This window comes from Oryzias latipes, chromosome 16, assembly GCF_053564925.1.
Source record: "Oryzias latipes strain Hd-rR chromosome 16, Olatipes_Hd-rR_3.1".
Lineage (NCBI taxonomy): Eukaryota > Metazoa > Chordata > Actinopteri > Beloniformes > Adrianichthyidae > Oryzias > Oryzias latipes.
The window spans coordinates 14,334,978-14,350,055 of record NC_136252.1 but is presented as its reverse complement, the minus strand read 5'-3'; the positions used below and the strand labels follow the sequence as shown (position 1 = coordinate 14,350,055).

Below are 15,078 nucleotides of genomic sequence, written 5' to 3'. Positions count from 1 at the left end.
CGCAGACTCTTCCTAGAAGGGCTGTTCCTCACTTTGTGATGTCACAATGTGAGGGCTCACTCGTTATCATGGACAGGGAGGGGTTGTTTTATAGAGGAATACTCAGAAATGCGTGAATGGATCAAAATCCCACTTTGGGGTTGTTTATAGTCAGAAATGAACATTATAATACACTGAAAGGTTCCAAAAAGTTGATTTTGCATGATATAGGCCTTTTCAAACGCTACTAGGTTAAAATGTCACACTTTTGGTCCATTTTAAAAGTGTTTCCAGTGGTCTTTTAAGTATAATTATTCTATCAATAACAATATTCACCACTGTGTTGTATAGACAGGACCATTGGTGCAGATTAAGCTTCCCCCCATTTCCCATCATCCTTCTGTTTACATGCTCCCCAGTTTGCTTGGAACCGTTAACAACCCCAGTCTATTAAAAGCAGAGTAACAAAAAATGGCGAGGAATATGGAGCTATCCAGCTGTAAAGTTTTGGGCCAGATGCCAGCTCGGACGAGGAAAACAAAGATGTGTATAGATCTAATCGTCTACAAGTGGATGTATCAGAGTGGAGCGGTGCAGGAAGCTTGTGGCCCGCCCAGTGTATTTTGCAATGTCGCAAATGCACATTTTTCAAACTGCATTTTTGCGTCTGCTCCTGATTCACAATTTGAAGAAACAAACACCCAGAAATACAATTTCAAGCTTAATTTTCTTTCTCTATGCTTTCCATCATCACAAAAATCCCACAAGATCACGTAAAAAAACACCAAAATCACAATTTTAATGGGAGTGGGTCTTGCATGAAGAGCACAGAAATAAACACAACTTTGTTCATTGACATTATTGTCGTCTATTTCGGTTTGGTGAATTTCAAATGACGAGGAAGAAGGTGCACAAAGAGAAGGAAAACACAAATAAAGAAAGAAAAGATGATAAAATAAACAACCCTTCTCTATAATGCAGCCCTTTTGCCACAGCCTTTCAGTTGGACATAAATAGAAAACACTCAGGTAAAGTAGATAAAAGAAGAAAATGGAAGCAGACGTCTGAATTCATTTCACAAACACACACACAAAAAAAAGATACAAGTGAGGACAGCTTCACACTTCAACTATATTTCATCCAAAACAGCGTATTTGTAGTCAAAGGAATGCCGAGGCATGTCAAATATAATCTCTCCAGGTCTAACCACCAGGAAGTGGAGGGGCTTATTTTACACAAACACAAGGGTCCCATCTGGCCTTATTAGCATACCACATCACTAATGCTAACTTTTAATGGTGCGATCATCTCACGCGCTCATTTTCACTGCATTTCTAATGCAGAATTTGCATATTAGAACAACATATTGTCTCTCATCCGCCTAGAGGTCTGATCCATGGTGGTGTCACATTCCATTTTTATCTGAAGCAGTCATTTTAAAATTGAGCGGCTCGGGAAAAAAGATTCTGTAAAAACACTTTTCCTCAACAAGAATAAAATTACACTGATGAGCTCATTTGAGAAAGAGAATCAAATTATCGGCTGTTGCGTTGCAGAGGTGTTTTTTTAAAAATAAAAAGTAATTTGTGTTTGGTGGCAGCCTTGTAATTATTACTTTCCTGGCAGGTGAGATTTTTCTAAATTTTTGTTTTGACAAAGAGTTGAAATTTCTTCTTCTTTTTGCCGCACTGTACAAAATAGTTCACCTCAAAAGTGATCATTCAAAAGATTTGCTGTATATAAGAACTGGATTGTGAGTGTGACATGACCCTTAGAAAAAGGCTTACTTCCAATTCCAATGTAATGAAGTCCATGCAGTTGTCAGTTTTTCGCGATATGGAGAGAAGAACCTGGCTGCAGAAGCGAAAATTCCACAAGTTTTCAGAATTGAGCCGCTTTGCAACACTTTATATTAGTAATCGGTTGCATATCGGTGAAAAGCCACTTGAAAGTGTTGTTTTCCGGCACAAAACGGTGTCAGTAGGGGGAGGTATCGGACAACCCAAGGAGGAGCACACTGAGGGTAAGATAAATGAAGTTTATTGAAGCTCAGGTGGTATTGGAATGATGATAATGCCAGATGCATAGGGGAGTCACCAGGAAACAGCCTCTTGTGTAACCCTTGTGCTATCATAGGCACTTTAACATTGAGAGTTGGGTCATCTAGACCCACTAAACAGTGCGCTGAACCTTTTTTCTTCAATGATTTGTGAACCTAACTGGTGTCTATGGATTACATGAAATCTTTCCACCTTTATCCACCTTTGTCATGGTAGGGAGAACACGTCCATGTAAGGGTGGGGTCATCTAAGATAGCACAAGGGGTAGAGATGCACACTAGAGACATTAACGTGGGGAAAGCACCAGAGAATCTGTGTAACATCCAGTCCAGGGTCATCCATGTGGAATTCTATCCAAAATCCAAACTAAGGCAACACACCAACAAGGCGCAGACTTGACTCGGCCTCCAAAACCAGAACTGGGATCAACATCAGCAGGCAGAACCATCAGTTTGATATGGGTTGCTCGAGGTTAGAGAACACATCAAACTGGTGAAGTGTAGATTAAGGCATGGAGCTTAAATACACCAGGATCCGGCTGCACTGAATAATCAGTCAGTGGAGTTTGGAGGTTAAGCAGGTATGGTAAGCCATGAATGCCAAAAAAGCCCCTAGATTTCAACAAAAGGTGATTTTCTCAACGGGCCACGTAGATTGAGTTAGAGTGTGTGAAAAAGCATAGTAGACTTTAACAGAGACATCTCCGGTGTTAAAACGGGAAAGAAAACCCCAACTGGACAGTTAAATGTGTCTATGTCAATCAAAACAGAAAAAGAGTATTTTTCGGCTGAAATTGGTGGTAGGGGGGTGAACGTCTGGTTCCAGGTCCTCTTGAATCGGACGGTGGCATGTTGGAGCCAGACGACATCAATAAGCAGTGACTTACGGTCTGAGTCAATGTTTCTATGGCAACTACTCTCACCAGTCACGAGTGAGTTTGTTGGAACTCCCCACCCCTTCCACCAAAAGTGAGCTTGGGAGAATCTGTCAAACGTTTCGAACGTTGAACAAGGGACCACCTACTTTTATTGAAGCATCTGATTGGTCAATTTATAACCCATGATATGTTAAAAAAAGTTAACAGAGCAAGAATTCTGACAAATAGAATGGCAGAGTAATAGCCGTTTATTTCTCTATTGAAGTCTATGGAATTTGGTTTCTTGGAACCGGCAGGTGCTTCCTGTTTGGTATGCCACGGGGGAGGGGTCAATGTCCAGTTTTATATCCAGTCCATTCAAAGAACAAAATCAGCGTTTTTTTTCATTCTCCACCAGCAGTGATTGTTTGCACATCAAGCACTTCCTGCTGTCTTGACGCCAAGACGTGTCCCATGCTAATGGGGTGTGTGTGTTTTTAATCATGCACCGTCAAAATAAGAGCATGAGGAGTTACTGCACCACAAACCAGCAAAATCCAGACAGGGATGGCGCCATAACTAAAAGCACTCTGCTTGATAAGACGGGACATGTGACAGAAGCCATGCAAAACGTAAAAAAAAAAGATTGACTTGTTTTTCATTTATCCTAAGGACCAATTTGTTTAATGATCATGGCCAAAGAATGAGCCATAGTGGTAGGTTATGTCCAACATCATCGTGAGTCCAGAACCCAAATGAGGGAAAGGTATAGCACCTCAGAAGGGTGGTTGTGTTCAGCAGCGTGTGCAGCCACAGAGATCTAAAGTTGCATGCTGCTGCACAGGCCAGAAGACATCAGCTGACAAAGACTCTCATTCACCGACTGAATGGAAACGACCTAGCTCCCTTCAAAATTCAAGAAGTATGAAAAAGTGATATCTGCATAAAAAAAAGTAAACACCCTACAAGTATTTGCAATCACACGAACATAGACGGGCGGGCGGATGGACGGACGGACAGATCAGCAGCGGATTATATAATAACTGCGGTTATCGAAGGTGAAACAGACGTTCTTTTTAGGCCCCAGATGGAAGAGCGAAAAGACGAGGACAGGTGAGGGAGACGGTGAGTAGAGAAGGGGGGGAGGCTACATATTTCACCTCCATTCACCTGCTGACATGGCCTTTCAAAGAAACCTTTCATTAGACCCTCTGAGCAGTCAGCCGTCTGCCCGGTCCCGTCAATTTAACTGTCATATTACTCCGGCTCACTTTCGGCTCTTTTATCTCGGGGATTTTTCATCTAATGGTTTTCATTTGGGAGGACTGGCAAAATGGTCGCATGCCTCAGAAGTTGAACTATATAATACATCGGTTTAAGGTTTGCATGGTTAACCTGCACACATGTGGGGGCCACTGTAAGGAAAATGTGCAAAATGAAAGAGAACTGAAAGGTGAATACATCTGCTTTTTTTTCCTTGGCTCAGTTAAAGTGCTATTGAATGATGCAATACCATTTACCACTATATCATTTTATGGTAAATGGTAAATACTTATTTAGCGCTTTTCTACCGTCTGCGAAGACCCAAGGTGCTATACAGTCACAGTCCCATGCACACACACATTAACATGCTGATGGTGGTTCTGCTGCCGAACACTGGCGCCAACCTCCCACCAGAGGCAAGGACACTTTGTCACATGGGCGTGCAGGGCGGGAATCGAACCTGCAATATTACGATCATGGGTCAACCGCCCAGCCGCTGCACCACAGCCGCCCCCATTTTAGACACGACAGTCAACACGACACAAATTTTTTACTTTTTTATTCTGCTTTCACATTGCACTTCTTAGAGAGGACCATTTGCCTAGTTTAAAAGACAGAAATATAATAACTTTGATTAAAATTCACAAAGCTTAAGTCACTTACTTTTCTAGCAGATCTTCTGACTGTTGGTCTGCAGGTTGGTCTGATTCTATTCGTTGTAGATGCCCAGTGGCAGCAAACGCCTGATGAGTTTTTACACCTGAAAAACAAGAAGAAGAAAAAAGCCAAAACAGTCAAACTTGGTGTGAAACTTGCAGCAATTTTATTTGAATGAAAATTCAACGTCTGAGCAGCAGAGAATCATAAAAACACACATAGTGTAATTGTTTCATGTTATATGCTCTTTTCTATCATATAATTTCCTTCACACTATATGCTCTAATAATGTAAATGATGTCACATTTCACAAATGTACCCATTTGTCTTCTTCAATAAGGATAAAAAGGTCATATAACAAATTATATAAGGTAAAACATTTACAGGGTCAGCTATAAGTGAAACACATAAGTGATTTAAAATAACATAACTCATAGTTATTAATTAGATTATTATTGTTTTTTATTTAAATTCAAAGTGACAGTTAACCCTTGTGCTATCTTACATGACCCCCCCTACATTGACGTGTTATTCCTACCATGACAAAGGTGGAAAGATTTCTTTAATCCATAGACACCAGTGAGGTTCACAAATCATTGAAGAAAAAAGGTTCTGCGCACTGTCTAGTGGGTCTAGATGACCCAACTCCCAATGTTAAAGTGCCTAGGATAGCACAAGGTTATGGTGTTTAGATAAAATAAACAAGCTTTTTTTCCATTATAAAAAGAGGAAGTGTGTTTTTTTGTTTTGGCTGAGGAGAATGTTTCGTTTGCCTTTTACACCAGGCAGCAGTGGATGCAGTTTATTTTTACAGACAGAATTGAAAATTTAGAGGGTTTGTTCCTTTGTACTACTGGGTGGCTCAGTTGGCTGCATGCAGAACTGGTCCATGGGAAACCAAGGCTCGATTCCCAGGGGGTGCGATGAGCTTCATCCAGTGTGGGTCCTTAAACACAGGGGTCCCAGTCTGAGTCCCCCTGTGCCGGTCCCCAGCCCGAATAAAATACAGGGTTGTGTTAAGAAGGGCATCCGTCCCCCATCCTAGTATAGTTACAACAGAAGTTGCAAAACAGTGTTCTTATCTGTAAAATTTTCCTCTGACACAACTGTGTTTCGGTTCATTAGGAAGACGTTAGTTCCCAAATCAATACGGTGAGTAAAACCGAGCGGAGAAATAATACTGGAGGTAAAGCTATGTACACGCCTCCCTTGACAATACTTTCAGGCATTATGTAAGAAAAACACATGACCATTGAATGCGCGTTGGCAGCCGTCTGTGGCAGCTAAATTTGACCAATCGGGGTACTCGGATTTTGTAGTGAAGCAGCGAAACTCACCAAACTCAGAGCGTAGCTGGTTCATCTGGTGAAACCAGACACGGCAATAAGCCTGACGACGTCTGTGTTGGTTTTTCAAATAACCAAGACTTCACTGCTGACATGATGCAGATGAACTGACAATGAACCGAATCAAACTGTTTAGAGCCCAATTTGCACTGCTTCGACATTTCGCACCAAGGCTCTTCCAACTGTAGGGGGCAGACATGCACTAATAAACAGAAGAAAAAGAAGAAGAAGCCCATCCCTACTCATCCAGTGTGAACACTACGGGCTACATAAAAACTCGCATCTTGAAACGCTCGGTTTAATTATTAACCAGAGAAGACCTGGTCTTTGTAACAGACAAGGCATCATACTTCCAGCTAGAGGGTCATTTCAAATATCCAAGAGCACGTTAAACCAGCGCAATAATTAATGCTGGTGTAAATATATAATCAGGGTTAGATGACTCTAAAGCAGCACGGTATGGGTTCTATAAAATATTCAGAAAATATATGTTTTTTTTACTCGTATGATGGTTAATTTTTGACACGGTGAGCTTTTTTACATTAAGAAAAATTATGGCCAGGTGTTTCCGAGCTGTGGCATGCCACTGAGCAGCACCTCAATGAGGCTTTTTAGATTGTGATCATTTAGTCTGCCAACACCTCTTCTAAATCATTAACTTAAGGGGAAAGGTAGCCAAGCCGGCTTATTTTTTCACATAGCTGGCTGGGCTGTGTGAGGAATGCTGAAAGCACACACACACACACACACACACACACACACCCACTGAAAGCAATACAGAGACGTACAGAGAGAGGAAAGGCGCAGAGCTTTCACCTTAAAATAGAGAACATCAATAACTGACTGATGTTGACGTAAGGCTTAAGAGGACGGGCTGGTTTCACTTTCCACAAAACAAGCTTGAACTACCCTCCTGCTGCAGGCCACCCACGGACCAGCCTCCAAGCACTCCACAAGGGAAAGAGCGGTGTCAGCACGTCCTCATACCATCCCGCTCGGCTCCTTTCCAGCTAAAGTTACATACAACAATATGTAAGCCTCATTACATTTAGAGAGGACAAAACCACCCAAATCATGACCCACTTTTTGGTTTCCCTGACAAACAAACGCTTTTTTTTTTTTACCCTTTACGCTTACAGCGAGCTTTAAAAGTCTCCTTGGAAGAGCTGCCTGACTGTGAAGCAGTTTCACCTCTGAATTCCTGAACAAAGATGCCATGTGATACTGAGAAAATTAGAGGGGAAAACAGTCAAAGCACACAAACTGAAAACACACACACACACCCTCCCTGTGCACTCTTTTATTCAGACTAAACAGACCTGATAACCCAGAGACACAATAAAGCACGACATAAAAAGCCCCACTGTTTCTCTGCACTTTGCTTTATGCAAATCTAAGCGTCCAACTTTACCAACGGACAAACTTTGCATACATAAATTGACAACTTGTAACCGTCAACTGTGAAGACAAAAAAAAAAAAGGAATCATACTACTGCATCCCATTCGAAACAACTTTTAATTCCACTGCTGCAGAGCCAGATAATAGAATTTCAGTTGGAACAGGTGAGGCTTGAGTGATAAAGGAAGACACTTCAATCAATTTGGGTTTGTTATATGAATTAGATATTGCAGATCTGCATACAAAACTGTAGAAAGATTCACACATAAATGAGTTGACTCATTTTAACATTGTGAAAGACACAAAAAAGTTATTCTGAAACATTTCTTTTTAGACTTCCTGTGTGGCAAAAAGTCTAAAACCCTGGGAAAGACATCAGTCAGCCTGTTTTGGTTTTAACCCTTGTGCTATCTTAGATGACCCCCCCCTACATTGACATGTTATCCTACCATGACAAAGGTGGATAAAGGTGGACAGATTTCATGACGTGGTTCGAATGGGTGGGGAATGCTGATTATTTTCACGCCCCTATCTGGTTCTGTTTCCTTCCACACAGAACAGCGGTAAAGGCTGATTTCTGCGGGTCTCCATTGAGTTGACACAAAAAAAGCGTTCATCAATCAACCGGAACGTCCAATCCCCTCTGTCATATGTCAGACGGTCCGTTCACGCATGCATTTCACAGCAAAAAGCCAGTTAACTGGAAAACAGGTCCGGGTTTGAAAGAAAAAACCCAACTTCTGTTTTACTTTCAAAGTAAAACTTTATAAGACTTAATTTCCTATTTACGGTGACCGCAGATAACACCACAATGGATGAAACTCATAGTGTGTATTGATCTACAGCCCCTCTGCAATCTCACATGCATTTTTGTGATAATTGTAGCAGAAAAAACTAGAAGCTGCAGCTGTTTTTCTAAAAGATGTAATAAAAGTTAAGTTAGAAGATTTGAAAACTGTTTGATGTGTGTTCGTTGTGGTTCCAAGACGTTTAACAAGAAAGACTCATTGTGCGCTGAGACGTTGTCACTTTAACCCAATGCATCATGGGAGATGTAGTGTGAAAACTGCAGCAAAAGGGCAGAAAGACTCACGTCTCGCTAAATATGAGCTTTAGCTGGTATTTTTTGTTAGAACTGAGCGACTTTATGAGCAGAATCAGAACAAGGAAGTGAAGACTTTAACCACTTCTGATTGGTCACACTGATGACATGTGATTAAGCCTCCAAGAATGATTGGTGGAGACAATTGAAGGGGCGGGACTTTTCCGCAAACAGCTGAAGCTACGGCTGAATCGCGGTACCGTCATTCTTATCAAAATGTCTTTAACCCTTGTGCTATCTTAGATGACCCCACCCTTACATGGACGTGTTCTTCCTACCATGACAAAGGTGGATAAAGGTGGAAAGATTTCATGTTATCCATGGACACCAGTGAAGATCACAAATCATTGAAGAAAAAAGGTTCAGCGCACTGTCTAGTGGGTCTAGATTACCCAACTCCAAATGTTAAAGTGCCTAGGATAGCACAAGGGTTACAGAAAATCTACCAATGTGGTAATCATTTTTTACTTTACTTTTTTTGTTGTCCTAAATGTTGCATTAGCCATTGGCGGAACAGTTCAAATCCTCCTTAGTGTTGCTAAAATGTACATCTCGAACTTTTTCAATTTCTTCACCAGTTTTCTTAAAAACTTAAAAAATAATCCTGAACATAAAGAGATCAGATTACCGTAGAAAACAAACCTTTTGTCCTTTTGTCCAGAAGAACAAAATCACTTACATTTCATTATAGTTAGGTTCATTTCATTTTGTCAATGTACTGCACACTGGGTCTGTCTTCTGCACAGTCCGATTTTCCTTTCTAGTTGACTGTAACCCTTGTTGTTGTTTTTTTTTAATAAATGGCCATAAATGCTTAGTGTTCATTTTAAAAGGACAAATTTAAGCACAAATATGGTTAGATGTTGGAAAATACACAACAAATATAAAAGGAAATTAAAGAAACTCACTAAAGGTAAATGCTTGACCACCTCTGACTCACATAGGCGGTAAAAACAGCATCTAACCTGCGAATCGATTCCATATACAAAAAAACCTCAACATACCTGAGCTCTGCAGGTAATAGATATTGAAAGTACACATTAGGTTACAGCTAGTTGAGCTGAGAAATTTAGCAAACCAAACCAAACTGTGTTGTATCAAATGTCCAAATTTTACGTCGCTTTATTTATTTGTTTGTTTGTTTAGCATAGTTTGGCCGGGGGTGCGACTTCTATGTGAATTCAAATAAATAAATAAATAAATAAATAGCAAAAACCGCCAGAGGGCGCTGTAGTTGTGTGTATCTGTGTTTGGTATGCAGAAGAAGAAGCGTTGCTCAGTTTTGGTGGAATTGTTCCAAAGCGACACAGGCGATGAGGAATTCCACAGATTTAGGGATTTGAAGTGATGTAAAAGAGTTTAGTTGACTTGTTAGCGTGTTCTTTGTGGTTATCTGAATAAGTGTTCATATTTTGCGCTTATTGCTACGATTTTTCGTGAAGCATCAATGGGTTACGGTAGTGAAGCGTGCAGATATTCAGTCAATTGCTGTTATTTATTCCGCCATTATGATTTGCCTTTCAAGATAAAATGCCCATTCATTTTTCGTTAAATAAATTTCTTCCAAAAGTGCACCTTATATATGATGTTTTTTTAATAATGCAGAATTTTGGCTGCTGCAACTTATACTGCGGAGTGACTTAGCGTCTGAAAATAACTGAAACCACTCTGACTGTTAAAATGCTCCAGTCATTACACACTGGGAGAAAATCATCATGAAATGAATCCAAAAAAAATTCTTTGCGGCGAGACTGAAACCGAAATCTACTGTATAATTCCCCTCTTGTCACATTAGTTTCTTGCTATTTCAAGCCATTTTAATTAGTTACCTCTCAAGGTTGTCTAGCAAATAACCCCTTCTGCTGCTCAGAGACAAACATACAAACAAAAGAGTGAAGGGGAAGATCTCTCACACAGTCAGGATCCAGCACAGCTTGACCACCCAGGATTAAAGAAAAAGAGATGGAAACTTTAAATGTGTTTGAAACTTAACTGTGGATTAGAGGGTAGACTGAGAGGAGGGCTGGTGGGTCGGGGAGTTTGTTGCGGTTGCTCAGCTGTAAATAATTAAAGAACAGCCCTTCCCCTCTCCTTAATCCCCCCTCTGCACAGACACACATGCACAGTAACCTTTATTATCGTTTCTATGACCTCCCTCCCTGATATAATTGAGCTCTCTTCTTTACAGAAACAGGTAGAATTGTCTGGTGTGAGGGTTTGAACCGCATTCCTTCTCATCCGTGCTTCGGGAATCCTTAAGGTAGCAGGGAATCCACTATAAATATCTCTCATGTTACGCTCACACCAGGTTTGGAAGCACACTTTTGGGTAACCGCTTTCCCAGAAAAGTCTATAGAAATGCTGGTTCTGTATATGCAGGTTTCTGCGTTCGTATTCACACGTCGCTACGCACGTTTTTGGGGTTCGACAAATGAAATATTCGATGATTGAGCTCGCATTAAAAGTTAAAGCAGTTGAACTTTGACCCATCAGGGACTCGGATTTGGTGGGGACGGAAGTGTGGAGCATTTGAAAAGTGATCGTAGGGAGAAACGAATAAATGCGGTTTGTGGCCGGACAGAATTCTGGGACACCAAATTTGATTCATTGGAATAGAGCTGGATGAAAAAGTCGGGAGAAAGATTCACGAGATCTGCAACACTTTGACATTTTGCTCAAAATGTCTTTCAACTGTGAGTACAACAGTCTAGTGTGGACGCCGTATGCTAAAAGTACCAGAGACGCGCAGTCAGATTAGGCAAGTGAGGCTCTGCATTGTGATGACATTGAAAAACGTACATCAAGTACATATCATTTTCCATTGATCCGTATTAAAGATACATTTTAAGTTGACTCGACACGCTTCCCAAAGTTTTTCACAAACTCCGGGTGAGGCTCCGGAGCACTTCGCCTCCTGTCTGCCAACAGAACTCAATTTTAACAGAGACGTGCCGTCACAGGGCTAACTCTAATGGCGAGCCTCGCCAGCAGGGGGCAGGCGTGAGCTGACAGCTGCTCTGCAGCAACACTGCTGCAGTAGAAACAGAACACACCAAGGACGTCTTTCTTCATTTACAAGGAGAGACTATTAAACTAAAGGAAAATAATGAAGACTTTTCCAACAGATAATAGAGCTTTTTGTGGAGAAGGATTGGCGCATGGACTCAAAAAGTGAGGCCAGACATGTTTTTAAATGTTTGTTTTTTGGAAAAAAAACATGGGATTAAGTGGAAAAAATGTAAGTATTTGAAAACTAAATGTTAGGCCTAAAAGAATTATTTTTATAATCATTTTCACAGACAACATTTGATAACACTGATTAAAGCACCAGAATTTGAAGTCGGAAATATACCAGAAATCATTACTAAGGGTCAAAATTAAATGTGTGCTGAACGCAAATGTATACTTTCATTTGTTTACAGTATTTATAAATAATTTATACACAAGAATAGTGTTTTGTCCACGTCTATAAAAGAAATATTCTCTGCAGGACAAATGTGTTGTTGTGTGTATCATATATGCTGTTTCCTGCTGTTGGATGAACGGTGAGATATTAAGTTCCTGCTATTGTAAATCTGACTCCAGAGGAGTCAGTGCCTCACCAGCCATCAACCTCACCGCGCGTCACTGAAAAGTACATATAAAAACCCATGTTCAGCCAGGTCTCGAACGCACCACACAGTGGCATTAGGCACAGGTCAGGCTGCTGTCAGAGTGGAGGTCACAACCTCTGGAGCTCCCCGCAAAATCATCTTCAGAGTCCTGAAATGTTTGAAACCGCTGCGCTCAAACGTCAGCTGCAAGCCATTTACTTCAGAGGTTGGAGACCAGTTTCCAAGTCTTAAACAGCATGTCTTATTGGCAAAGCCCAGGCACAGCTGAAAGTCTTACAGATGAAAGACCTGCAAGCCCCGAGGCTCATAAACGCATTTATGGTGTGAACAAGGCCAAGAAGATTACTTTTCGAGTGTAATCTATTACATAAGATAACCTGCTGGATCCGTAATCAGAAAAGGAATTTACTTGGAACTACAGTAGGGTAACCGGCAGGTTTTTCGAAGAATCAAAAAAGATTGGTTCTCACATTCTGCGTCTGCCTAAAGACAACAGAAGCAAGCGACTGTGAAGAAGGAAGGAGCACGCACATGTATCCGATTTTATGAGACGCAAAGAAGGCAGGAGTTTATATCTTTGCGGCAAAACTCTCAACTCAAGACTTAACCAACAGCTCACACCTCCTTCTCCCACACACCTGGCAGCTACGCGCGCGTGAGCACGCTTACCGCTTACACAACGCTGCTGTTTCCGTGGTAGCCTGCCAAAGAAACGCTGGGCCGCAGCCAAGCATCTGCACTGTGAGAAGTTATGGGTTCAGCGTGTGTCAGATGTGCAGTTGTCTCGAAACATTAAAATATACTCACCAGCAGTCAGAAACAGAGACCCATCCAGTCCCACAGTGGAGACCTCTCTAAACCCAAAACGTGTACAAATGCACGAACTCTGAAAAGTTCAAGACTACCAGTTTTTGTTTTTCCAAGAAATAAATGTTGTAATTCTCTTTGTTTTGTATAATGGACTGATTACATGTTACTGGTTAAACTCCAACCCTGTCTTCCTTTTGTCCTTTGTTTTTCATGCTGTATGACTTTTTCTCTCTTTTTCATTATTTCTTTAGTTTCCTTGGTCTCCAAACATTTACCCCTGAATGAGTTTTGGGAACATAATATAAAAGTTAGTGATATATTTTTAAGAAATGAGAGAAAAAAATCCCCAATGTCCCCTCAGTGTTGTCTTTTCTAGTCCCGTTTATTAGCTTTGCATTAAGTAATTATTATAAAAGTAATGCAATCAAATCCTATTTGATACATTTTTGAGACCTTTACCTCATTAGCATGATCCAACCTTTCCTTAAAAAACCCACTGGATGTAATTCTTTCTTGTTTTCTGCCCTGTAGTTCATCATCTACCCACTAGAGGCAGTAGAAGCGGTTTTCCTGCTCATTTTTAAATGGCTGCTTCCATGAAACTCTTTTGGCGGGAAATGTTTTGCTAATTTTCAAAACCTTATGATGAGAATAAGTAATCTATTGTCATAAATTTATGTATTAAAAGAATGCTAAATTTATTGATAGGTAATTCTTTATAATAAAGATACAGTTTAAAAATGGGTGGATCAAACTAGAGACTGTGTTTAAGAAAAGCGTTTGGGTTTTTTTCCTGAAAACTAATGCCAATATTTTAACATTTTAAACTAACGTTATTGCAGCCTAAAACATCCCAAATCACCCAATATATCATAAGTGATACAATCTATATCTCATAAAAAATAACACTGCAATTAAAAATAAAATCTTTATTCCAAAACCATTGAAAGTCAAATCTTGGACGGGCTCTTTGGGGTTAAAGACAGTTTCAGAAAAACGAAGCACAAAAATGATCAATTATTCTTTATCACCACAATCTAAAGAGGGCTACATAAATGATGGATACCTGAGTCTGTTTAGTGCAGATTTTCGTAGAGAAAAACATGAAAAAGAATATCCAATTATGCTCATTTTTATTTGAAAAAAATAAAACTCTTGAAATGGTTTTATGCTGCCAAGGTGAAACAGAGAAGAAAAAGGTTACATATTTGTGCATTTTTAACTGTGACAGAAGCAAACTGAAAAAAAAATTCTGATCAAATTTCTGCAGTGATCTAGTTTAAAAAAAGATAAAGCTCTCAATTACAACAATTCCAGAGCCACTATATGTTAACTGTAAGTAAAGCTGCAGAAACAGCTGAATATCCGTGTTTAAGAACACTTGGTAAAATGAGCATATCCTTCAGCCCATAATTCTGCCTAAAGGCACTTTAAAATATAAATATATAACAACTTTGAGCTCCAAAGAAAACCTCAGAACACTTTGTCCAGTCTTGTAAATACAATCTAGACACAAAAGTAAAAAAAAATTTCAAGACAAAATCTTCTTTCTGTTGTCCTAAGATGTTTTAGCCACAACTGAACAAAATCAGGTATTAAAAAACCCAAATTGGCAGGAAGGTCTGCGTGGAAACCACAGAATAATATTAGGAAAAGCAGCCTGGCGGGCCATTTTAGGGAAAAAGAGGTTGTGGAAGGCAGATATTTAATTTGAAGACAGCCTTTTATTTAAACACCATTTAATTTTGCAAACCTCAAACAGATACTTAGATTCCCAAACTAAAAAAAAAAAAAAATCCTGTGATAAAACAGAAGAAAATGAAACCAGTGAGAATAGTTTCCATAGCGACAGTAAAACAAACAAAAAGAAGGAAAAAGATTCTAGCAGAAGTCAAACTGATTTAGGTTGCAGATGTGTTAACGCTTTCACCTGCTAATATGTTTCTGTCTTTTTTGATGAAGCTGACTGAGGTTTACTGAAGGATTTAATAT

At 40.0% G+C, this 15,078-nt stretch overlaps 1 protein-coding gene across 28 annotated transcripts in view; it reads right to left on the bottom strand.

Annotated features, from left to right (window-relative positions):
- Positions 1–15,078, bottom strand: part of LOC101157968 (uncharacterized) — a 197,254-nt gene that overhangs the window by 131,735 nt on the left and 50,441 nt on the right. For all 28 annotated transcript variants that reach the window (XR_013648315.1, XR_013648316.1, XR_002291942.3 and 25 more), the window contains one exon: positions 4,822–4,918. Coding sequence is in view for 2 of the 28 variants with exons in the window: in XM_078933320.1 (XP_078789446.1) it covers positions 4,822–4,918 (97 nt within the window). In the remaining 26 variants the exon portion in view is untranslated. The remainder of the gene's footprint in view (positions 1–4,821; positions 4,919–15,078) is intronic.